The following is a 23,808-nucleotide window of genomic DNA, read 5'->3' on the forward strand; positions in this document are numbered from 1 at the left end:
TAATCGAACCCACTACCTCAGCAGAATGTCATAGTCAGTGAGCCACCATAGCAAGTTCCGACAGTAATACTACCGCTAATGGACCAGTGAGGTTTCAATGATGATAGATACTAGTACTTAGCAGAGTGATATAAATAAAACGCTCAGGGATACGGTAAGTAAAAATCTGTAAATTCTACAGCAAGCCACGTAGTCAATGTAGGCATGACATGGAAATTGACTTAGTGTTATGACAGGATGGTGTGCCAATCAACACTTCTTAAGTCATAAAAAGTATTATGTTTATCAAAAAGGTTTGTGAACTTTTAAGAATTTAAATTGTTTACACCTGTGAAATTATAAAATGCCACTGCTGTCCAAACAGTTCTCTGCTGCTGATTTTATGTGCCAAATCCAGTGATTCTATCATTAAATTAGCACAGCCTGGAATTCCCGATTAGGAATCAGGCACAGCTTCATTTCCCATTCTTTCCTTAGTGACGTCAGCGAACAGAAACTGAAGACTTTGAGGGCAGGTATTGATTCGAAGAATAAAATATGCGAGTACGGTTTAGGAGAAAAGAAATTTAGGATGATGTATGCAAGTGTGTGAGTATGTTCTACCACCATCAAATTAAGCACAGAAAGGAAAGCTGAAGGTACAGAGCAGGCTATCTGTTATTTTTTACCAGAGACAACTGCACATATCTGGTATGCCTCAAGGTGCGAGGGTTCTCGCACTACTGCAATAGCTTGCTTCTGTTTTCTTCCATTAAAAAGCAAAAAAAAAAAGAAATGTTTTGTGTGTGCCAAAACCACGGTCTGAATATGAGGCACACCATAGTGGGGGACTCCGGAAATATGGACGACCTAGGGTGGGGTCTTTAAGGTGCACCTAAATCTGAGTACATGGGTGTTCTCGCATTTCGCACCCATCAAATGCGGCCCCCGTGGCCAGGATTCAATCCCGCGACTTCGTGCTTAGCAGCCCAACACCATAGCCACTAAGCAACCATGGCAAGTTATTAAAAAGCAAAACGAAAAACGAAGAAAACAGAGGCAAGGCTATCACAGCGTGGCAAGCACCCTGTGGGCACACCAGATGTGAGAATATGTTTCTAGAAATGTATGGCCGACAGTGAGCACATACCTTCAGTAATGCTTTGGGCTTGCACTTCCCTGTTCACATTTCCTTTGATGCCAATAGTACAGTCGTCACCCACAAAAGTTTACAGGACATGGGATTTCAAGGTTTCTATAGTTTCAGAGTTAATTTCACTCAAATATGCTGTTCCTTGAACTTGCTATTTCAGCACAGCAGAGGAGATCGAAAAGTTCAGCCAGCATGTGTTTGTCAAACGAATGCAACACAACAAATAAGATAGGATAAGACAATTTTTGGAAGGTAGTGCACAAGGCATGCTGCAATAGTTCTGTGCAATGCACATCCAAATGCAATTTCCGCTGCAGTATAAACTGAAAACTTCAGTCTTTCCAGGGAAGACATGCACAAGGAAAATTCTTCCGCGACCATTTACAAGATAAACGTATCACAGAAGGCAAATGATAAAATTTTGTATAATGTGTATTATGTATATAATGTGTATGTGTAAATATGTATAATGTGCATAGTTAAACCACGAGGTTAAAATAGTGGAGCATATCACATGTAAGACTTGTATGTACCCACGACGCTCATATAGGCTCATGCCCATCGTATTTAAAAGCCGTCAGTCTCTTCAACAATCCCATCACGCTGTATTCTAAACAACACCATGGTCCGTCCAAACGTTGGCGCTTTGTAAAAAAAAGCTTTATAGAGACCATCCTCTTCCACGAATGTTGCCCTGTAGGCACACTCGTGCCCAAAACCCTGTCCCAAAGCTGGAGCAATCACAAGGGACGACGGATCGCTGTAGCTGGGCTTCATAGACAGGTGATTCGTGACTAACACAGCTGCACCGCAGTTCGCGATTTCGACGAGCTTCTGCGTCAGTCCGCTGAGCACCTTCTTCCTCTCGCGGGGGTCCTGAAGCTGATTCCTCAGGTGAAAGTCAAAGCCGTCTAAAACAACCAACGTTATTTCCTCCTCCTCCTTCGCTTCGCAGTTTCTGAGTTCCTCGGGCAATAGCCAAACTGTGGACACCAGTTGTTGCCACGAGTCGCACAACGTGTAGCGCAGGCTGGCTCCGCCGCACGGAACAAGGGTGCACTCCTGCCTTCTCGAAGTTCCCGCCAAGATTTCTCTGTACCGCGCTATCGTGAAACCTCCTTTAGAATCTACGTATACGGTCGACTTCTTCGACAGTTCGTTGGACGCCGTTACTTGCATGCAGAACTGGGTCTTCCCGGTGCCGGCGGCGCCAGTCACTTCGATTACCTTGCGCCGAGGAATGCCTCCATCAAGCATAGCGTCGATGCTGGGAACCCATGTCGCTATGCGGTGCAAGTTTTCATTTCGCTTGAGACAATCTGAAGCGGTGTTAAACGTGAAGACGGGGGTCTCCCGCCGTCGCTCAAGAACCAATGCCGCCTCAGCAGTGAAAGACGGGCCGGATGCCACTAGGTCGTCGTCATCTTCGATGCTGGCCTCCTGAAGACGCTTACGTACTCGCTGCGGCAAGATTAGAGAGCAAAAATCACGCTTTGACATCGCGAAGGGGAAAAAAAAAAAACGAGGAGAAACTTCAGAGCATGGACTTCCCGTTTTTCGAATTCATCCTCTTCGCATTTGTGGCTCAATATTTTAATTGTCTAGAGGCTTGGCTTGACTGAAAAGTAATCATACTTTGTTTCAGTTTCGTTTTTGTTCTTTCTTGTTTTCCGCTTAGATACCGCTGTGCCGCTGCTCTTGAACGCTTATATTATCATTTATCGCCCATCGCACTGCGAAGCTAACGGTAAACACGATAGCGAAGGCCCAACGGATAGCAGCAATGGAGACTGTAAGTAGATCTGTTGCCTCGTAGAAGTCTTTCCGCACAATAAGCACATTTAACGTTTGTACAATCATTTTAAACTATACCGTTCTTATTTCTTTTTCAGAATAAGCTATGGGGTGGGCGCTTTTCTGGGAAGACCAGTGAAGCTATGTTAAAGTTTACTAACTCCATCACTTACGACCAAAGATTGTGGAAAGAAGACATAGAGGTGAACGCATGTGCACTTTTTTATCGTAAAGTTTCTTGTTGGAAACTACGCTTGTATTTATCTCCGGTGAAGCCGCGATCACCCACGTTGGCATGAGCCATTTGCGGCCACAACAACAGCATGTTGCATATACGTTAGCCACCATGAAGACGGGGGTGTCTGTGGGTAAATATGTGTGTGTAAATCGTGTGAGCAACAGAACTGCTTGTCGGCCTGGTTGGTGCTTGCTAAAGGACATGTTTTTTTTTTTTTTTTTTTTTTTTTTTTTTTTTTTTTTTTTTTTTTTTTTTTGCGGCAAGCACACACAAAAGGAAGACACATAGAAGACAACACGGACGGCACTTCCAACTGATTTAGTTTGGGCTGTGACCCATGAATATATATACACATACACGCATGCACAGGCTGTTCACAAATCTACGTTATCCAGCGGTCAAACAATCTCGTTTTCGATTTGCAGAGCAAGATATATATGTATCGCCAATGCAACTTGAACCTTTCTTTTTTATATAGCAAGTTTCCATTAGCTCACGTGCTGTTTGATTTCTACTTCGGCCAAGAATCTTAATCTGACCGTGTTGTCTTCTACGTGTCTTCCTTCTGTGCGTGTTTGAACTTGCGGCAAAAAACAAATCGTGTGAGCTTTTGCGTTATAATTGCACCATTTGTGTTATATTATTTTGAACTTAGCACGTCCCTACCCTAGGGAATATTCCAATAGAAATCTCTTTTGGTCTTATACAAAATATATAGGTCCAATAGGAAAACCTACAGGTCCCATAGTAAAGTGTACAGGTCCCATAAAGATCTCTGCCGCTCCTGTATCAGGGCAACAGAGAGTTCTGTAAGAAAAATAAAATGCTTTATGGGTCCCAATTGAAGCAATAAGTAGTGATATAAACGTGTATGGGACAAATAAAATGCTTTATAGGTCTTAATAGATGCAATAGAAGTAGTGATCATAATATAAACTCGCATTGGTAGTATTGCTTGACAAGAAATAGACAAAGCAGACGCGCCAAACATCGAGAATGAAGGTAGAAAAGGCGTCGCTTTAATAAAGGGTTTATGCATTCCAAGCTGTTTATTCGTTATATTTAGGTACGGTTTGTTGTTTCAATGATTAATTTCGTAGAGACCAGAGCTGGCCACCAGCACATCTGTAGTGGTAGCTGAGCATGTGTTGGTGGGCTAGTTGGGCTAGTTTGTAATCATGTAGTGGTAGAACAGATGCGGCTATATATAGGCCACGATTTGGTGTATAAGGGGCGTCCTGTGTGTGAGCTGTTTGGCAAGGCAACAGCAGCAACCACGTCCACCAAAGTCTGGCACGGTTTCACGTAGAAAGATTCGCTTTAGAATGAATTAATGCACCTTTGCAGAACAAACCACTTTGGTACACAGTGCTACTATATACACCTTAAGCTAACAGACCAATACAAGCTATGAGTTTTACCTGTGTATTAGGGATATTGTTTTATGGCCCAACAGACCTAAAGACTATCAGTTTTATTAGTGTATCAGGTCTATTGTTTCATAATCCAATAAGATGAAACCTAAATTTTTCCTAGGATATCTATATATTCGCACACATAATTAGCCGCGTTTTTCTGCGGACAAGTTGAAATGAAAAATGGAAATTTGATCCACTTTTCCACATGCTTTTCGTTATCGCTGAAATGTGTATCGCATGGATATCGCATTTGGATCGCTATCTCTAATTTACAAAAGAGCACACTTCGTATCCCTGCCTCTCCTTAGCTTGTCAGTACGAAATGCTAAACTCTTCTAGCAAGAAAGCGAGCACCGACGTTCTGGTTGATAGGCCATTGATAGCTTTCAGCGGCTTGATCTGAATGCTTTGTTCTGGTACTTGCATTTTTTCTTCACAGCTAGTAAAAGAAAAATAAAGGTTTCTTTACAGCAAAGTGTGTTCTGCTTCTTAATTTTCAGACGACTAAATTACTGGTCTGTTGCAAGAAGCTTCTCGTACGAGCTAGTTCAGCAACATTCTACATCAAGAGGCGCCCTTTACAAGTGAACTTCACCAACGAGTATTTCTTTTTATATATAAACTGTCGGCTAGATGCAAAGTGAGAGTGATCTATAAAATGTATTAAAATGCCATATAAACGCTTCGCTAATACTTCTGGTTGCATAGATTCCAACATGTGCGTTGGATTTGCATAATTTCACGAATAACGGGATTTGTTTAAACTAACAGGCAGAAACCATTGTCCTTTCGTGCAGTTATTTTAAAGGAGGAGTTCTCCCATAGGTATTAAACAGTCGTTTTTTCTTCCTTCTTTTTTTTAGCGACAAGATATGCTACCTACAAGAAAACCGTTGAGTTGGAAATCAGGGCGTGTTCTCGGAGAAGCAGTGATGGTAGTCGCGTCTATATCGGGGACTCCATCAGCAGTGGATTATTCCGGCGTTGCCAAAATGTATATGTGCAGATGCACGCACCTGTTAGAGTCTGCATGAAGCGGTTATAATTTAACTGTGTTTCAACTGTAGTGGCGATACGTGCAATTTTGTTTACGTTCTAAAAGTTGTTTAGCCCCGCTAAAAAGGGGGCTAAATAAAAACAAGACAGCGCACTATCGCGTGTCTTGTTTGCAGGCCAGACTTAATTGTTTCAGCCCTGGTAACAGCGGAGATAACCGTCATTTTCCAGCCATGTCTTCTATTGAGTGGTACGGCCACGGCTACGTACGGAAGAGGGCGAGCACTATTTTGCAAGTTGTGGCCCCATAGTATAGCATTCTAGACTTAAATATACATGAACGAAGCTTCCTTGCCGTAGAACTTCGATGGTATCATATTATGTAAGTTTCACTGACTTTCGGTGACCTGCTGTCCGACTTGTTTGAAGAAATGCTTGGAAGTAACTTGCTATCATGGTATTGTACTTATCACGCGACACGACACACATTGTTATTTGATCACACTCGGGAATCGATGAGGCACACAGTCCGATGCAGGGCTGATTCCTGTTTAGAAGCCTCTGTGAAAATTACGGCATCCGTAGCTCGTTCTTGATGCCTTTTATGCGCTTCCACCCCTCCTCCCCCATCGTATTTATCTCCCACTCCCCTTTCTTAATATTGTTTCCCGTTAGTCACTGTCGCACTCAACGTTCACTGGGTTGTTGAAGGGTACGAAGGCCTCTAACATTTCTATATATATGTTTCTGCGTGGACTTTGAAGCCATTCACCTACCTACCCAGCCACCTGGTCGTTGTCACGGTTTCTTAGCTTCCCTGGCCCAGCACCCCCGTTCTTGATATATTTTGCCGTGCGCAAATCAGCGTTCTGTAGGTATTTATTTATTGTCCCATTTTTTTTGCCTTGTTTTCATTCTTCATAGAGCGTACAAACTAGTCTAACAGCAAGCTCTTAAGCTTATTAACATAATGAGAGTCAGAGACAATGGAAATAAAAAAGAAGAAAAAAGTGGAGGGGGGAGTGAGGGGGGGGGGGGTGCTTATAATGCGTTTCCTAGACAAGCAAGTCCAAATATTTTCGGAATGATTTTCCTTCCACGAACCGTGGTCGACGATTCGGTCAAGTGCCAGGAATGAGAAGCTCTTCGGCGACACGAAGGCCTGGTGGGAAGCAACAATGCCTACAGCTTTTATGCACTGTTGCGGCTATGGCGGCGTTCAGGGCATGGAATCCACCAAGCCCATCGACTACTACGTCAGGTTGAGAAAGTGAAGGAAAAAGGGTTCATTTAGCTTAGTTACACGGCTCCAGTTACGAAAGCCCACTTTATGCCGGAGCAAGTTAAACGTCCAAGTTCACATCAGGACCCTCTGTACTCACTCTCGAAAAGTCTCCGCTTTTAATACCGTCGTCTTCCCTAGGCGAGTCGACGAGGGAACCTAAAGACCGTCCAGCAGCAAATCATCATTGTCGAGCGATACCACGCCCATGCTCGCAATAACCCGCAGTAACTCCGCCTCCTTATAGACTGGTTTGGAATATGTGGCAAGAAAGCCATTTGCTCCTCTCAGGTCGTCCACGTTGCTCCCCTCCGTTTAATCCTTCGCTCAGGCTGACAGGTAAAGGGCGGGATGAGGGCCTTTTGTGGGACCCGTGAAGAGTAGACGTCCACGTGGCGTTGACCTCTGGATAGGCGCTGATAGATGGGTGGGGATTTGACTTTTGTTAAACGTCTAATTAACTGTGACTCGCAAATAGTCGTCATTGTTCCCCTCCTTTTCATCCTTCGCTCAGGCTGACAGGTAAAGGGCGGAGTGAGGGCCTTTCGTGGGACCCTTCAACAGTCGGTGTCCATGCTGCGTTGACGTCTGGATAGGTGCTGATGGACGGGCGGTGGCTTCACATGTGGCAAACGTCCAATTAACGCATTTGTGGTGTTGAGACGTAACAGCACGCGCTGGTCCCATCGTTATCTGTGTATGGAATTTTTAGCCCCGATCCACCCTCAACAGTTATTGTATGGTGGCCAGCAGTAAACTCGGTTGTGTTACCCCGTATTCAAAAACAGCATGATAACCGTAGCGGAATACAATCTTTGCGATGTCTAAAGGACTGCAGTATCAGCTAAAATTTCTAAAAATAATTCAAATGCGTTTCCACTACAGCATTCTCTGCACACGCAGAGGACGGCCGCGTGTGCAGAAACTAACACACGTCAGGGGCAGCGCCCCTGACGAAAGCGCTGCCCTGCGGCATTCACGCGAACGGGGGCCAGTTTTTCCTGGCCGGTTATGACACCTCCCCTTTCTAGACACCATAGTTATGGTTAACACGATCCGCAATGAAGTAGAGGCGCGTCATGAGTGGGGCCGCAATCTTCTGTGCATCGGAGAGGGGACCGCCCCCATGAATCCCCCCCCCCCCCCCCCCCCCCCCCCCCCACGGACCGCCACTAGCTCTCGCCTTGCTTTCACATTCAAGCTTCCCCTTTCATCCATGTCGCTCTTTCGGAGCCAACCTTCTGAAAGTTTTTTGTTCTGTAGGAGAGGGGAAGGGAGGTGAGAGCGTCAGGAAACTTCGAGGAGGGGTTCAACCTCCTCCCCTCTTGCTACGTCAATGCTTGTGAGCCGATATCATTTGTTCGAGTTTTATGTAGCAATTTATTTCTTTGTTAAGCATCACAGATGTGCGCTTACTTACACTAAAGTCTCTAAAGGGACTTTAACTTGCACTAGGTGCCCGTTCGCTGGTGCTTTCATTCGGCGCACATGTAACTTTCGTCTGCACGAATACATTCGCCGAGATACTAATCCGGAGGTTAGGCAAAAAAAGCTTCGCTTAAAAAAACAAAGAAAAGGGAAAATAAAGGACGGAAGCAATTGCAGTTTACATTTGCGGTTGCTGTCCTCTCGGCGAGCTGAAACCGCTTCCATGTTTGTGAGTGGCTATTTTCAGAAGCGCGCACGACAACTAAGTTCACTACTGTACTAATCGGCTAATCCCCTGCCGTCCAAGTTCGAACCTGATGTGAGCGCTGTAGCGAGCCAGGTGAGATCGAAAGAGGCTGCGAACATTCGATATTTTAGATACAGATTTAGTAGTCTTTGCGGTTAGATTAATATCCGATTCGAGAATTCACTATTCGAAGTTGCCGAATATTTGTTTCTATTTGAATGTAAAAATAACAACACTTATGGAGCCTAGGGGAAAAATTGCTGGCTCTCCCGTAATCGAGATTGGATGTCAGTATGAAATGGCTACCGGCAAAGCAGATTGGTTGGAGATGATACTAGCCCCAATCTTAAAATGGGTGTACGGCTTGCTCGCAATGGCACACCCCACCACACCGCACCGCACCACGCCATACTGGGTACTGGTTCATATGGACGCTGCCCAGCTAGTAGAAGAAAAGCGACTGAAGGAGGCGCCATCTCTCGAGGCGATGCCAAACCAGCTCCGTGGAACTCGCGGACCGCTGGCGTTCAAAAGAGCGCAGGAAACCCGGTCTCAGCACCTAAAGATGACAATGAAGTGTAGGGGGCCCTGTATCTGCCTTTTGAACTTCGCTATTGGAAATGACAAATTAAACTTCAGCTTACTAGAAGTTACAGCTTGAGTGGTATTGTGAACAAACATTAGGAAGAACTCCGAAGCAATATTTTTTGTAACTTGGTTGGGCAGTAACTTGCGTATGCAATGCGGTCCTGTGCAAAGAGTTGGGGGTCAGAGACCGCATTTTCTTAAATTTTGACTGGTTGTCCGGATGATGTCATTTTGTTCTCATTTCATTTGTTAATCTGTTTTGTTTACATCAAGTATGATGTATTACATGTGATGTGCTTTATATTGTACTTTTCGTTCATACCCCAGTTGTAAGCGTGCCTACGGGTGAATAAATTTCCTTGACAGCAACGATAGACAGGCTTGAACGCTGGTATATGGTAGCGAATGATAAATGCATATATTGCGCACAAACAGAGACCAACGCGCATGTAGTAAAGGACTGCGTTGTAGCACGCACCTTCTGGAAGCTAGTTGCAAGAATGTTCGGAATATCCATCGTGCGGCCACCACAGCGCCGAGATCGGTTTGCGAGTCTCGTCTACTACAGCGCTAGCTACGTTTTGTGGTGCTTCCGTAACATCGCAGAACGATCTCGGCAGTCAAATAGAGCAATTTACCACAGAATGCGGAAACTACGGGTGATAGTATGGTGTCATCTTGAAGAACAGTTGTTCAAACTCGGTGAAGCCGAGTTTCTTCGCCGCTGGTCTACGCGGTACATAACCGTCTCCCGAGGCAAAGTCTTTCTACAGCCAGAATAATGCTCAATTCGGTTGCCTGAGTTCAGACTGTATCTGTACCTTTCATAAATTCGAGGCTGACAATAATGCTCTTGCGTGGATGCGGTAATGAGTTTTGTTGTTGTTGTTGTTGTGTGTGGCAAAGCCAGTGTCAAGTAGACACCATTTATTATTTCATTTGTTAATCTGTTTTGTTTACATCAAGTATGATGTATTACATGTGATGCACTTTATATTGTACTTCTCGTTCATACCCCAGTTGTAAGCGTGCCTACGGGGGAATAAATTTCCTTGTCAGCAACGATGCCCGGATGTTCTCGTTTGAGTTGCCGGATAACGGCTCTGGCTTTTGGCTCAAGGTCACTTGAAGCTCGCCGAAAACGGAAGCAAAAAGCATTTCATGCTTAAAAGACGCAATGAGTATGTCGCAGGACATCCGCGTGGATGTCCACTCACTGAAGTGCCTCAGACTATTAGGCCTCAGGAGTTATTAGGCTTCTGCCTAATATATATATATATATATATATGAGGCCTTCGGCATCCCTTTATTCTCGTTTATTGCAGGGAAGCAAGGCGTACGCCGAAGCGTTGAAACACGCAGGCATCATTACGTCGCAGGAAGCGGACACACTTCGTCGTGGCCTGACCGAAGTACGTGAGAGGGCGCTTCGGTGTAGCTGGGCAATATATATATATATATTAGTAGACTATACCCTCCTGCAATAACAAAGACGACACACATACGGCCAGGAAAGGCTTAGTGAAAGTACGCATAAAGGAAAGATGGGTGGCGCCACCTAGAAGTCCCCGCGCCAGTTCGCCATGACGTCATGAATTTTGACGGTGTCTGCTAAGACGTAATTATATTGTTTATCGACAGAAATGGACTACATTCTGTTCTAAAGGAGCCAAAAATTGATCGTGGCGTGCTTGCGGAAATGCGAAAAAATATAACTTGAAATGCACAACGTTACGATGGCGTACTGGCGCTGGCGTTGCAACGCGAAATAAGCGAATAAAGAAAAAGGAACTTTGATGTCCATTTTCTTCTTCTAATAAGCAACCTATTGTCGAGAAAAAGAATTTTTTTTTTTAGGAATACGTTGTCTAAATTGATTTAGTGTTTCTTTTTAGTGGATCTCTTTTGATTCAGATTCTGATATCTCAGGTGCGAAACGAATGGTCGTCGGGAGATTTCGTGGTTACTCGGGATGACGAAGACATTCATTCTGCGAATGAACGTCGTCTAAAGGTAAACATACAATTCCTACGGTGAATATTTTCAACATCCTTTTCCATCGTGACAGAGTGAATGCGCCTGTGAGCAGAGCCGTTAAGGAACGAAGAAAAAGAAGGAGACATAATAAAAGTGAGAAACCACGGAAGTTCGTAATACGGCTTAAATTATAGTGCACACCCATTTAATATATGTTTAGCTAGGATTACTGTTATCCTGTTACCATTTGTGAATATTAAAGCCATTAAAAACTTGCAGAGAACAAGCTGCTACAAGACAGAGGCAAAAGTGCTATCCTACCGGCACCTTGGAGAAAATTGATGGTAGTGTCTGTATGTACAGACTGAACAATAAAGATATCACTGTACTGATTTCGCCTCCTTCTGTGAACACTTAAGATGGATTTTCGCTTACAGTTGACGAATGCAGCTATGGAAGCCCAACTCTTATTTTTCTGTCAGGCGTGAACGGCTAAAATAACCTACAATTTTGCTCCCAAGTATAATCCAAGAACTTTAGCTCTATAGCAGCAGAAGCTTGATGTGGGCGAGGTGGTTTTGCATACTTGAAGAAAAGAGCGCTACGAAGACGCGGACTGAAAGAGGGACATGTACGACGGACAAGGCGCTACTTCCAAATAAATGTTTTTTTGAAGAAACAGGATTTTAAATAGATACAACCTAGAATGGCCCAATGTGACACCACGACCTCCCTATCTCATAAAAAAAGCTATCTCTCTTTCGGTAAGCGTGACTGAAGAGCAGCTAATGCATTTAGTTGGAAGTAGCGCCTTGTCCGTTGTACAAATTCCTCTTTTAGTCCGCGTCTTCGTAGCGCTCTTTACTTCAAATTTAGCTCTATAACCACAGCTAACGAAGTCTAAATCTGGCAGCGTTATTTCCATTGGTCAGTAATGTTTCTTTCTTCGCAGGAAATCGTCGGTCATGAGATTGGCGGCAAACTGCACACGGGTCGAAGCCGGAACGATCAGGTAATCATACTCGCGGACAATGTCCTCTCAAGAAAAAAAAAAAAGAAAGTAACTCCACTTCAGAAAATAGTTCCAAAGCCTTATTTGCGTTAACTTAAGCTGGACAAGAGAAAACACAAACATTGTATACCTTATTAAAGCAGTACGTAAAATACACCGTTCAAGTATTAAATTAGACTCTATATTTCACGTTTCTCGTTCGCGTTCGGCCAGATGCGGAGCCGTCGCACGCAGAAGCTCGCTCCTTCAGTATCTGCTCTAGGAAAAGCACCGTCAAGCTCTGCCGGACTACTTGGCGCAGTAACACCTGTGCAGAAGCTCCACCCCTGTAGCTTTCGCTTCATTACTTGCCTCAGAAAGTTGTCTGCGAGTAAAGTGATAAGAGAGCATCAGCGTCATAAGCGGGGTCTTATTGAAGGAGTGAATCAAACAGCCGATTCTGTCAGCGGATACACAAAAATCCGCCATGTCCGTGGACGTGTTAGTGCTTATATGTACTGTATACAATCACACACATCGAACAGCTAGCCTGGAAGCCCAAACGAAAGAGGCGAAATGGGAAATTCATAAGCCCTATGCGCACGCACTGATCAACTCGGTTGTGCGTGGCGGACCGATGGTCCACGCGCTCGGGCTTCTTGACGTTTTTTGACGCTTAGTGATTACACTGCGCATGCGCGATAAAGGACGCCCACCCACTGATGAACCGTGTGGAGCACGCGAACCTTATTTACACTATAATAACTATGAGGTGACTAACGGGTAATTGGATTTAAGGCGTGCGTAGATGTACACTGCACTCAAACAGCGGTGTTAATGCGGAGATGCCAACGCCGAACGCACGGCAATGCTGGACCCTGTGTCATGAGGCTTCGCAGACGAATGTGACGCGGTACAGGACGACACGGAGAAGGACGTCGATGAAGACCGCGCGCGTAATGTGCCATGTACAGCTATGTGCAATAAAATCAAATTTAATTCTTTCACTCATATACACGTGGGTCAAGTTGTGATATCAGAAACTTCGAGCCTGGCATTTACTAATGATCACCTAAGGTCCGATATTTTTTGCTTCTCTAATTATTAAAGATGCCGGTCTGTGAGTTTGGAGCACCTACGCCCAATCTCTCTCACGTCGTGCGTGTGTAAGGTCCTGGAACACGCCTTCCTGAACCGTATCAACAGCCATTTAGAAGAGACGGAAGCCTACCCCCACACCATGATAGGCTTCGGATCCCGCCTGTCCACGCAGGACGTCATGCTACAACTAAAGAACCAGATCCTTGACGGCAAGACAAGAAACACCAGAGCCATCCTAGGACTAGACCTGGAGAAAGCATTCGACAACGTCGCTCACGAGTCGATCCTTAAACTAGTGTCTAATCTGAACCTGGGGGAAAGGGCCTACAACTACGTGAGGGACTTTCTGAACGATCGCGAAGCCACCCTCACGGTTGGCGACCTCGAGTCCGAAGAACGAACCCAGGGAAGTGCAGGTACCCCCCAGGGCTCAGTTATATCTCCGCTCCTTTTCAACTTAGTCATGCTGGGTCTGCCCAGCAAACTACGAGAAATCGAAGGAATCCACCACGCTATATACGCAGACGATATAACGATATGGGCAGACCGTGGCAGTGACGGGCAAATTGAACACGCACTACAAACGGCCATTCACAAAGTGGAAGAGTACCTCCAAGGAACGGGCCTCAAATGCTCCCCGAGCAAGTCTGAACTACTCCTTTACCGATCCACGCTCAAAGGCATGCCACCAAAGAGCTACACAGGACCCCGGGAGTACGAGGAAATCGGCCTGTACACCCAAGACGGAATAACCAAGAGAATAACCAATAGACACGCGGGCATGAAGGAAGAAAACGTCATTCGACTGATCCACTCATTCGTTGTCAGCCACATCGCCTATGTAGCCGCCTACCACAACTGGTACGTCGCGGAAAAGAACAAGATCAACACGCTCATAAGGAAAACGTACAAGATAGCCCTGGGCCTCCCGGAATCGACGAGCACCGAGCTCCTGGCTCAGCTGGGCATGTACAACACCCTAGAAGAAATAGCCGAAGCACAACGCATCTCGCAGCTCGAACGCCTGTCGACCACCACGACGGGAAGGCACATTATGAACACGCTCGGCATAACGTACCACAACCAGCACGGCCAGAAAATGCAAATCCCCAACAAAATCAGAGAGACCATTACGGTGGCAACCATCCCAAGAAACGTGCACCCCGATTACAACTGAGGCAGAAGAAAGGCAAGAGCCGAGGCTCTGCTCCGTTCATTCGGCAGGGAGAGAAACGTGCGCTTTGTCGACGCAGCCGAATATGCGAACGGCCAAACATACACCGCCGTAGTCATAGACGCAGAGTAAAAAATCAGAACCACATGCAGTGTATGCACCAAACACTCGAAAATAGCGGAGGAAGTAGCGATTGCTCTGGCCCTCACAGAACAGGAATGCGAAGTCGTACTAAGTGACTCGCAAATGGCAGTAAAGAATTATGCCAAAGGTCGAATTTCCAAGGAAGCTCTGCCCATTCTGGCCAAAGCCGGCAGATCCAAAACCGCGAGCTCGAGGATCATATGGTTCCCCGCGCACGTCACCACGGAAGGCGACGCGCTCCCGAACCTAAACGAGACGGCGCACAGGACGGCGCGAGACATGACCCGCCGCGCCGAACAGGGCAACGCCTCTCGCACGATAGCGAACGTTTCTCGAGCAGAACGGGACAGGCTCACCAGATACAACGACATAACCAGTGCATATTTGAACGCTAGAAGGATATACCCACCGCCGAGTCCCGAATTGAACAGGAGGCAGGCCGTCGCCTGGCGACAACTCCAGACGAACACTTTCCCTAATCCATTCCGTCTGAAACGTATCTTCCCAGATAAGCATCAGGACGACACGTGCAAATTGTGCCAGGAAGGATCAGCAACACTCAAACACATGCTGTGGGAGTGCAATGTAGTTATAGGAGGGATGGCAGTTACTCCGGAGACCCTGTCGTCGAGGTGGGCCGCCGCTCTGCGCAGCTCAGACCTCGGAATCCAGATGTGGGCAGTCCAGCAAGCCCATGAGGCGGCGTTGAGGCAGGGCCTTGACGTTCCCCCGTGGGAGACCTGAGCCCGGGTCGCGTTAAACCTTGCCGGACATACAAGAAAGTTGTATCCATCCATCCGAAGTCTGTGCAGTAGCGATTAGTAATAACTGTCCCGGCTTAATTATTCGTACGTTGTTCAAAACATGGGCATGGACGATTCATCTAAAGGTTTACCAGCGAGATATGTTGCTATGATAAACAGCCCCGTCGCGTTTCAGACAAAGCTTTGAGGAAAAAAAAAGTGTTGGTAGTTCTTAGGACGGCCGCTGGATAAAAAAAAAAAAAAAAGAGTGCGGCCTGCCGTGTCACCCGGGCTGCAATGGGGGCGAACGTGACCGCCGTAGTTGTAATTTCGGCCGCTTGGTTGGGCCGAACTGCGCTAGCTGCTGGGGATGGGACGCGTCGGGGAACGGCGTCCCAAGCAACGTTTTGGTCCCAAGCGCGAACGTTCCTGGCGCTTTTTCCACGCCGTTCCCAGACAACAGTCCTTGACTGGTGGCGCCACAGCGGATCACGCCGTTTTCGATGCACGTGCTCACGTGATTTACAAAAATTTGTTTTGATGATTAGAATTCTCACGTGATATCGGTCTGTATACTTAATCTCAGCAGCCATATTGATGCTCTGTTTATTGACTACACATTAAAAATTGATATTCATAGAACTTATCAAACTCTGCGTGATTATATATCACACAGAGCCACTTGTTTGGATAAAAGACTGCGTTCACGTTCCAGAGCTCACTTTGTTGCTTTAAACCGTGCTTACTTATACCACGCTAATGTTACCTCTGGTTCACCTTTATTATCTATCATCATTAACGATGTTGTTCAAGTAACTGACCTTCGTTAAAACAAGATTATATGCAGGTGACTGCGTGCTTTCTCTCTCTCTCTCTCTCTCTCTCTATATATATATATATATATATATATATATGCTCACACGTTTAACAACAAATACTATTATTTTGCAAACGTTTCGTCCGGTAGCCTGGCCTTCGTCGGTTGTGAACGAGACTGCAGTCTTCTGTAGTCTCGTTCACTCCTAGCCGGGCCACCGGCTGGAACATTAGTAAAATATTAGTATTTTTGCTGCTGTTAAACGTTGTTGCGCCTCGAAGTGGCGTTTGGGCCGGGAATACACCAAGCCCATCGACTAGTACGTCCGGTAGTAGGAATTAAGGAAAAATGGTTTATTTTACGTTATCTACACTGGCTCGAGATACAGGTGACCACTCCATGTAGCATATTAAACGTCTGAGTTCATATCAGGGCTCGTCAGCCCCTCCCGCACTGCACCAGAAATCACCGATTTTAATCCCGTCGTTTCCCTAGGAGACTAAACTAGGGAATCTGAGGACTGTATCGCGGCCAATCACGATCGTCGAATCGGTCGCAATATCCCGCCATGATATCGCACCGTTCCGCCGAACCTCGCCTCCTACGTTGCACCTTCGCCACCGCATTAGGCGCAAGTGCGCAGTAATATGGGAATCCGAGGTCGAAGCCGTTCCCACAGTAGCATTCGACGTTGGTCCTTTTCATCAATTAGTTCAGGTCGTGAGGTTCAAGTAGAGGGGTTTTTGTTGACCCGTCAACAGTCGGCGCTAACGCTGCGTCGACTTCTGGATATATATATATATATATATATATATATATATATATATATATATATATATATATATATATATATATATATATATATATATATATATATATATGACAAAGCTAATACACAATACCAATTACAGTTAAACAAAGTCTTCTCTCGGCTTTGCGCATGGAGAAAACAAAAACGTGGCAAACGTCAATTAACTTTTAAAGAAATTTCAATTAATGTTACAAATGAAAACAATATACAGTTCGTGTACTTTAATGAATCGTCTAAACTTGTGTGCGTTGAGGAGTTCAGATACAATGGAGTTACGTTTAAACCTGACGTAAGCATAGTATAAACACATCGACAGAGTTAAAATTATATGTTGAAATGGTATGCTAAATGGCGTGTAAAAATGAACTAAGTTTAAATTCCATAAGCACATCGACTGAGTTAGCACAAAAGCGTTGCGCAAATTGGGATATTTTAAGAGGAACCTGTGCTGTGCCACAAGAGAATGCACCTCAACAGCGTACAAATCACTAATAAGGTTGCGGCTCGAGTGCACGTCAGTTATCTGGTCACCACATTAGTCTGAGAATGCCGTTAACCCTAAGCCAATTCAAAATAACACCTTCATACTTCCTTGCAATTGTTATGATCGTTATTTGCCCGCATCATTGTAAGCGGTGGCGTTATTTCTGGAATCGCTTCATATAGTTTTTGCATAACACCACTGCCCGACTCACCCGATGTAGTGATTCCCTAAACATTGCTCGGTAAGATCTCCAGATAAGTCCTCCTTTTTTTTTCTCACACAATAGACAGCTAGAATGGGCTTGATGGGTCACTGCGTAAACTAGCTACAGGATGAATTCGTCTCCCAATTATCGCGATGTATTCCCTCACCTTACAGTCTTGGAGCTGTGACACTAAGCCTTGCGTCATCCTTTATAACTACAGATTTTTTATGATCCTTGATGGTGTTTTTCTTGTGTTCCTGCTAATAATGTGCTCCTTTAAATATTGTTCTTCAAATGCGTTTTGATTTTGAATATTTTATGCACCCGCTCTTGCGATATCTTGCTACGCGATATGTAGTATAGTTGTAAGAGAATATATAATAAAGTAACATATACAAACTTCAAAAAGACGTCACGTATGGTTCTTACAATTCTATATTTGTCTTTTCGGCGATATGAAACCTATAAACTATCTGCATGCGAAAGCCTGTGAGTCGACATTTATTCCGGTCCATTCGCAGCCCGCCGGCCAACGAACAAGTCAGTTGCGAAAAGTCGGTAAACATTTGCCGACAAGAAGTGCTATCTGTAGAATTTTAATGCATGATCCAAATAAATATTTGCATGGCACAGACCATGCATTTAAGCGCCTCCTCGTTAAACAATTCTCCGCGCGTCGCAGGTTGCCACGGATCTAAGGTTGTGGACACGCAAATCCGTCGCCACGCTGGTTGAACATATAAGGCGCTTCATTGAGATCACCTGCACAAGAGCCGAGAGGTGAGACCCTTCGAACGAATTATTTGTGAATAGACAAGCGTTACAGCTTTCGGTGGTGGCCACTGCGATAAAAACAACTGCCTAGATGAAATACAGGCCTTAACATCGCAGTAGAAATCCACATGACAAAGGAACGAAACAATGTGTAGGATAACCACGCCCTGTGTCTTTGGCTCAGAAGTTCTGAGCTCCTTTTACGGTGACAGCACTGAGAATTAAGCTCAAAGTTGGGAATGTTCTGTTACGCTACCGACGTTGTCCCGGAGTTCTTTATTCTTTTTTCGAACAAAACTCAGCCGGTAAAAAAATTATACTCCGATATGGTCCGCGGTAAGAAAGAACATTTAAAAGGTCAGTCCTGGGTGCATACTCCAGAACACATGGTCTCTTCGGGTAGATAAGTAATACGGAGGACGCAGGTACGAAGAGGCATTGGTTCCAGTTTGATTATTCTATATAGCGTAAAAAAGTTTCAGATGAAGGTTTTTTGCGGCGTTCGCTTGGAGGAGCCCATCCTAGATTTATTTTTATAGTCGTTTCACTATCGAACCGATTGTACCGATTGTCGAACCGAATAACTAAATCTTCATGAGCCAGAAACAATGCCAACTGAAAAACCACACGCCCCACATCATATTCCTTTATGATCATGTGGGTTTATATGGAAACATGCGGGTTTTATTAAGGAACCCATATATGATCATATAGGATTATGTACACTGGGCGTATGGGGGCATATGGTTTTTTTCAGTAGGGATATATGACCATACACTTCACGTCCTGAACACGTACCCATTCGATGTTTCTTATAATTCCCTACAACTTCTTAATTGATACTTCGACAATTGTAACTGTATTTCAGTAAAAAAAAAAAAAAAAAAAAAAAAACTATCTTGTTCGCATATAGTAGTACAGGCTAGAAATCAGAATGGCAGGCTTAATGCCCACTGCGCAAATAATAACCTTTTTCTCAGATTCAGTATTAGCTAATTAGTTCATAAATAAAGAATCGTTTGTCATCAAATATTACTGGCGGTGCGCAACTCGACTGCGAACATTATGTACTTGTAACTATTTGTGTAAAATTATCCATCTTTTCTTAAAGCTTGGTGCAGGATGACTGCGCCACATCGTGTGATAACCTTTCGTGTGATAATGTGATACCTCCAAGCAGGGTGTCATAACGAAACGTTTTTCGTTCTGGTTTTAATTTCGTTCCACTGAAAAACGTTCCATTCCGGTTCTGCTCCGGAACGAAAAAAAAAATGATTTGTAACGGTTCATAACGGTTTTTGTTCGCATGCAAAAATTTTCGAAGCAAAGTAACGCAGTGCATTGATTCAAGGCACTGAGCATGATCTTAGAAGCGACAAGTCATCGAGTGTACTCGCCGAAATGCGAGACCGCTGTTTCGATAAAATGAACTTAAACGAAAGCAAACGAACGATAAAACTTCGGTGACAAAGCGTTGTACCCCCAGAAAACGAAATGATAAGCTCTCCAGCGTGCAAGCCCCCAGTTTTGCTACGACGTCGATCTGCTATAGAGAAACGAACGGCAGGCTTAGATTAGCGGAGCTAGCGCTCGACCGGTTATCGCTCGCACTATCCTTGCCGGAGATATACGCGCTAATTCTGACGTCACCTGCAGTCACTTGTTTCGGTTGGCCGACTTTCTCTCTTGAACCGAAAACCGATCGAAAACATTTCGCTTTCACTCCGAAACAAAATAATATATAACGTTTCGGTTATGTTTTCGTTCCAGGCAAAAATATTGTTGTTGTTTTTTATCGTTTTTCTTTTTGGTTTTTGTTCCGCTCTGACATACTGCCTGCAAGGCGTTCCGTCAACTCGCGGGCGTTGAAGAGCACCGCATAAGATGCACGGAGGGTGCGGAATTGGTTTCAACCGGCAGCGTTTTGTATTCTCCGAAACTTTCTGTCGCTTTGGGTACAAATGCTGCAAGGCGTTGGAAGAATAACATTTCCTGAAGAAATCAAACGCTAATGTAAGAAAATTTTGAAATAAAAGATATCGAATACAGAATGCCTTTATGTTTCTTTGTTTTTGTTTTCACGTGAAGTGAGAAATATGGAGAGAGAGAAAGAAAGAAATGGTAAAAAGGACGCGAACCATGAGCTGCAATGGCTTCGCGTTCCAATTTAAACGATGATCTCGATGTTGGCATCTGACGAACATTTAAAGCAACACATTCCGTTGTCCCTTTCGCGTGGTTTCGCGGTCGTCTATCCAACCGAATAGCAGCGGAGGAGGAAAAGGCGAGAGAAAGTGACGTGATGTGGAGAAGGTGAAGGCGCCGCGGAGCTATGGAGGGGGCGGCGTCAGCCGAAGTTGCACTATAGCGCGTGCGTTCGCCTGAATGCCCAAGCGTTTCTCCTGCGTGTATACGGTGTAATGACGTCACGCCAGCCTTGCTCGTGACCAGCGCCGCTGAGCCTTGGTTCGGCTTCGGTATAGTATTTCGCCTTGTTGTCTTGTGCGGCAATTCGGCACATCGATGAGTGCACATTCGGCCGCAACAGAATTTACCCATTGCAACTGCCTGTGCGGTAATTCGACGCAGTGTGCGTGACCGCGATTATTGTCGCACAAGCTATCGCTCACTTTGGTGATCATCTCTTTTCGTTTCTGCTCAAGCTCCGTTTACTTGAAACAACCCGTGATGATGGCTCCATCCCGGAAAATACAGCTGTGGTCATAATTTTTGACGCACGTGAAAAACCAGCGGCCAGTCCCAAATGTATCTTGCAGATGAACAAGAAAAACCTTTTCCGATTGGCCGACGAAATCAGATGGCGTTTATCTATATTTTTTTACAGCAAAGCTGTATATGGCTAGTTTCCAGCGGATCGATGCCCATAGGCCAAGAGCGTGGGCCGATCCCGAAGATGGTGCAATACCGAGCCGACTTGCAGCGGAGGTGAAGCAGGCTTCAAGCACTCTCACAATTTGCAAAAATAAGTTCAGTACCTTGGGTCCAAGTACAATCCGTATCACACATTAGGCTGATAAGAACAGGTACTACATTTTGATCCGCGCGGGCCAACTCTACGTTCGCACCGCCCTCTCTATTTGTGGACGTTTCAAGCCAACACCCTCTGTTCAAGCGCTTGCGCATCTCCTTTCCTTTCCTTCCGCTCTCCCGTGGCGGCGGTCTCGTAAGCGTGCTGCCCGCCAGGACCGCGAGGCGGAAAGGAAATGCGAACCGTACGTGAGGCCCCCATCCGGCCTTCACATAGTGGAATGGCACTGAATTTTTTTGTCGCATTGTGTGTGGCCTACTTTTTGTTCTTTCGTTGATTTGAATAAACAAGCTGTATGATGGCATTGCTGCCGCATTGGAGCAAACAAGCTACAGAACTTGTTTAGAGCTTGTTCGCTCGACCCGTAATGCGGCGACAGTACTGGAAAGTACTGACACACTCTAACGAAAATTCTACCTGAAGGAAAGATTAATGACCGAGTGCTCAGTTGTTACTTCGCGAATACTGTTGTTTGAAGAAGTGAACAGGAAGGAAGAAATAGAAGTGTAAATGTAACAGCCTGCTTTATTATGCAAATACTGTGCGTGTTTGATTAGAAACATGCAACATACCTACACATCTGGCGTCTTTCAGAGAAATCGACGTGCTTATGCCTGGCTACACGCACCTCCAGAAGGCTCAACCTATCCGCTTCTCCCATTGGATGCTCAGGTAGGTGAAATTGCGGCTTGACATATTCATCGATAAAATAAAATACAGTCCAGGCTCTTTATAAGAAAGCCGTATCTGACACGAAAATAGATATTCGTTATATTCAGTGCTCGTTACAGGCATGTCTTCATTACGTATGTCATTATTGGCGAGGAATGTTTCTGAATTACTTCATAATATCCGATAATTCGTTACAGCAGTCCTGTTTGTTATACCGAGGTTCGACTGTAAAGCAGAGTAAAAATGTCCTTTATGATCTCTTAGGAGCCTTCACGGACGCTCTCTTTCAATTACTATAAAGTGAGCAGGGTTCCACAGATGCATTAGGCGTCCTCCTTCGTTTCCATCATGCATGCAACGAATTCACGAGAGGCGTAAACTGTGTTTTCCAAAGCTTGTGTTGAGTGCGCGAACTGACAGTTACGTCGTATAAAAAGGGTTCATTACATTGTCTTTGACTTAACAGTTCACGCGGGGTTAAGACGAGGCACCAAATTTCAATGTATTGTGCAGTGTGCAAATTATACCACAAGTTTATTTATTTATTTACTTATTTATTTGTTTCGCGTTGCCAGCCTGATTATCAGGCCCTAAACAGGAGTGGGTTGTACAAGAAATATGTAAAGGGTAGTACGAAGGTACAAGCATAGTGGGTATACAATGCAAAAATATGTAGGGAAAATAACAGCGTGCGACAATCCAGAAAAAGAAAACCATAGCTTAATAAAGAAGATATAGGATATCGCAAACAGAAATAACAGAAAATTCAAGAAGCCTAAGCAGGAACAACTCCATGGTAGAAAGCAATAGGGCACGTGTGTAAACACAACGGCAAGTAGAAAACACTTCATCACAAAGGAGCACAAAGAAAAAAAAAAGCACTAGAGGTGTGTCAGGTGCAGTACACATGCGTGCCTGTATTGTTTATCTATATCGTACACTATCTAGTGTGTAGCAGATGCCCTGAGCAATAGTTTAGGTCATAGCTTTGCGGGGAGTGCCTGCACCAACGAAAACGCGGTTGGGCTCTCAAGCGCAGTTTCAGGGAGGGCGTTCCATTCGTGAATGGACCCGGGGGCAAAAAACGATTGTCGCACGATTGTGCGAATAAGTTAGTTCGGCAGGAATACTCCTTTAGCCTAAATGGATGAGATGAACGCGTTGGGCGCCGGTTACACGGTTTTATATACAAGCTGTTAAACATCTTTTTCACTCAAATTCATCGCTGATACAATTTTCGGGTTATATAAGTCGTTGAAACTCGGTCCCCATGACACGCAATACGCCCCTTCGGTTACTATACGTCCTACGTGGGTCCGCGAAATGCATATTGAATGGGCGTTACAGATCTGCACTTGTTTCGTGGCGTTTCATGTACTAGTAATAAACCATTCCAACACAGTCATGACAAGTGTGGCGAATTTTTACGTAGCTTGCAGGGAAACGTATTATGAGAGAAAACATGCTCAACATGCTGCGTGTGCCGCGGGGACCGATCTTCAAAAATGTTATAACAAGCGACAGTGCATTAGAAGTGAGCCGTGTTGGCTAGGCTGTTTTAAATTTGCATTTCTCGTACGCCATTCACACTCCTCACTCGCTGCGCACTTAACGTTAGTGCACGTATGAATCAGTTGCTGCTCTCGCCGGAAACCGAAATTTGGTCCGAAGGAAGGCTCGCTTGTAAACTGCGCAGTCGTCGTTGGGTGCTTGACATTTTTTTTTTCATTTTTCTCTTTCCTC

At 44.9% G+C, this 23,808-nt stretch overlaps 2 protein-coding genes and 1 non-coding gene across 4 annotated transcripts in view; 1 reads left to right on the plus strand and 2 right to left on the minus strand.

Moving 5' to 3' along the window:
• Positions 1 to 992: 992 nt before the first annotated feature.
• LOC126542297 (DNA repair protein RAD51 homolog 3-like) lies at positions 993 to 2,731 on the minus strand. Its single transcript, XM_050189317.3, has one exon. It carries the CDS (start codon positions 2,630 to 2,632, stop codon positions 1,700 to 1,702), a length of 933 nt encoding a protein of 310 aa, XP_050045274.1. The 5' UTR covers positions 2,633 to 2,731; the 3' UTR covers positions 993 to 1,699.
• Positions 2,732 to 2,816: 85 nt separating this feature from the next.
• Positions 2,817 to 23,808, plus strand: part of Argl (Argininosuccinate lyase) — a 77,653-nt gene continuing 56,661 nt past the window's right edge. The window contains exons 1-7 of one of the 2 annotated variants that reach the window (XM_050189266.2): positions 2,817 to 2,924; positions 3,025 to 3,129; positions 10,449 to 10,535; positions 11,053 to 11,136; positions 12,053 to 12,112; positions 18,253 to 18,350; positions 21,988 to 22,065. In XM_050189266.2, the coding sequence (XP_050045223.1) occupies positions 2,916 to 2,924; positions 3,025 to 3,129; positions 10,449 to 10,535; positions 11,053 to 11,136; positions 12,053 to 12,112; positions 18,253 to 18,350; positions 21,988 to 22,065 (521 nt within the window). In that variant the 5' untranslated portion in view covers positions 2,817 to 2,915. The remainder of the gene's footprint in view (positions 2,925 to 3,024; positions 3,130 to 10,448; positions 10,536 to 11,052; positions 11,137 to 12,052; positions 12,113 to 18,252; positions 18,351 to 21,987; positions 22,066 to 23,808) is intronic. The other variant, XM_055076555.1, reaches the window with a different exon arrangement.
• Positions 21,237 to 21,420, minus strand: LOC126542570 (U2 spliceosomal RNA). Its single transcript, XR_007601827.1, has one exon. It is a non-coding gene; the product is annotated as a U2 spliceosomal RNA (small nuclear RNA).

The sequence above is a fragment of the Dermacentor andersoni genome, chromosome 3 (genome assembly GCF_023375885.2).
Source record: "Dermacentor andersoni chromosome 3, qqDerAnde1_hic_scaffold, whole genome shotgun sequence".
Classification (NCBI taxonomy): domain Eukaryota; kingdom Metazoa; phylum Arthropoda; class Arachnida; order Ixodida; family Ixodidae; genus Dermacentor; species Dermacentor andersoni.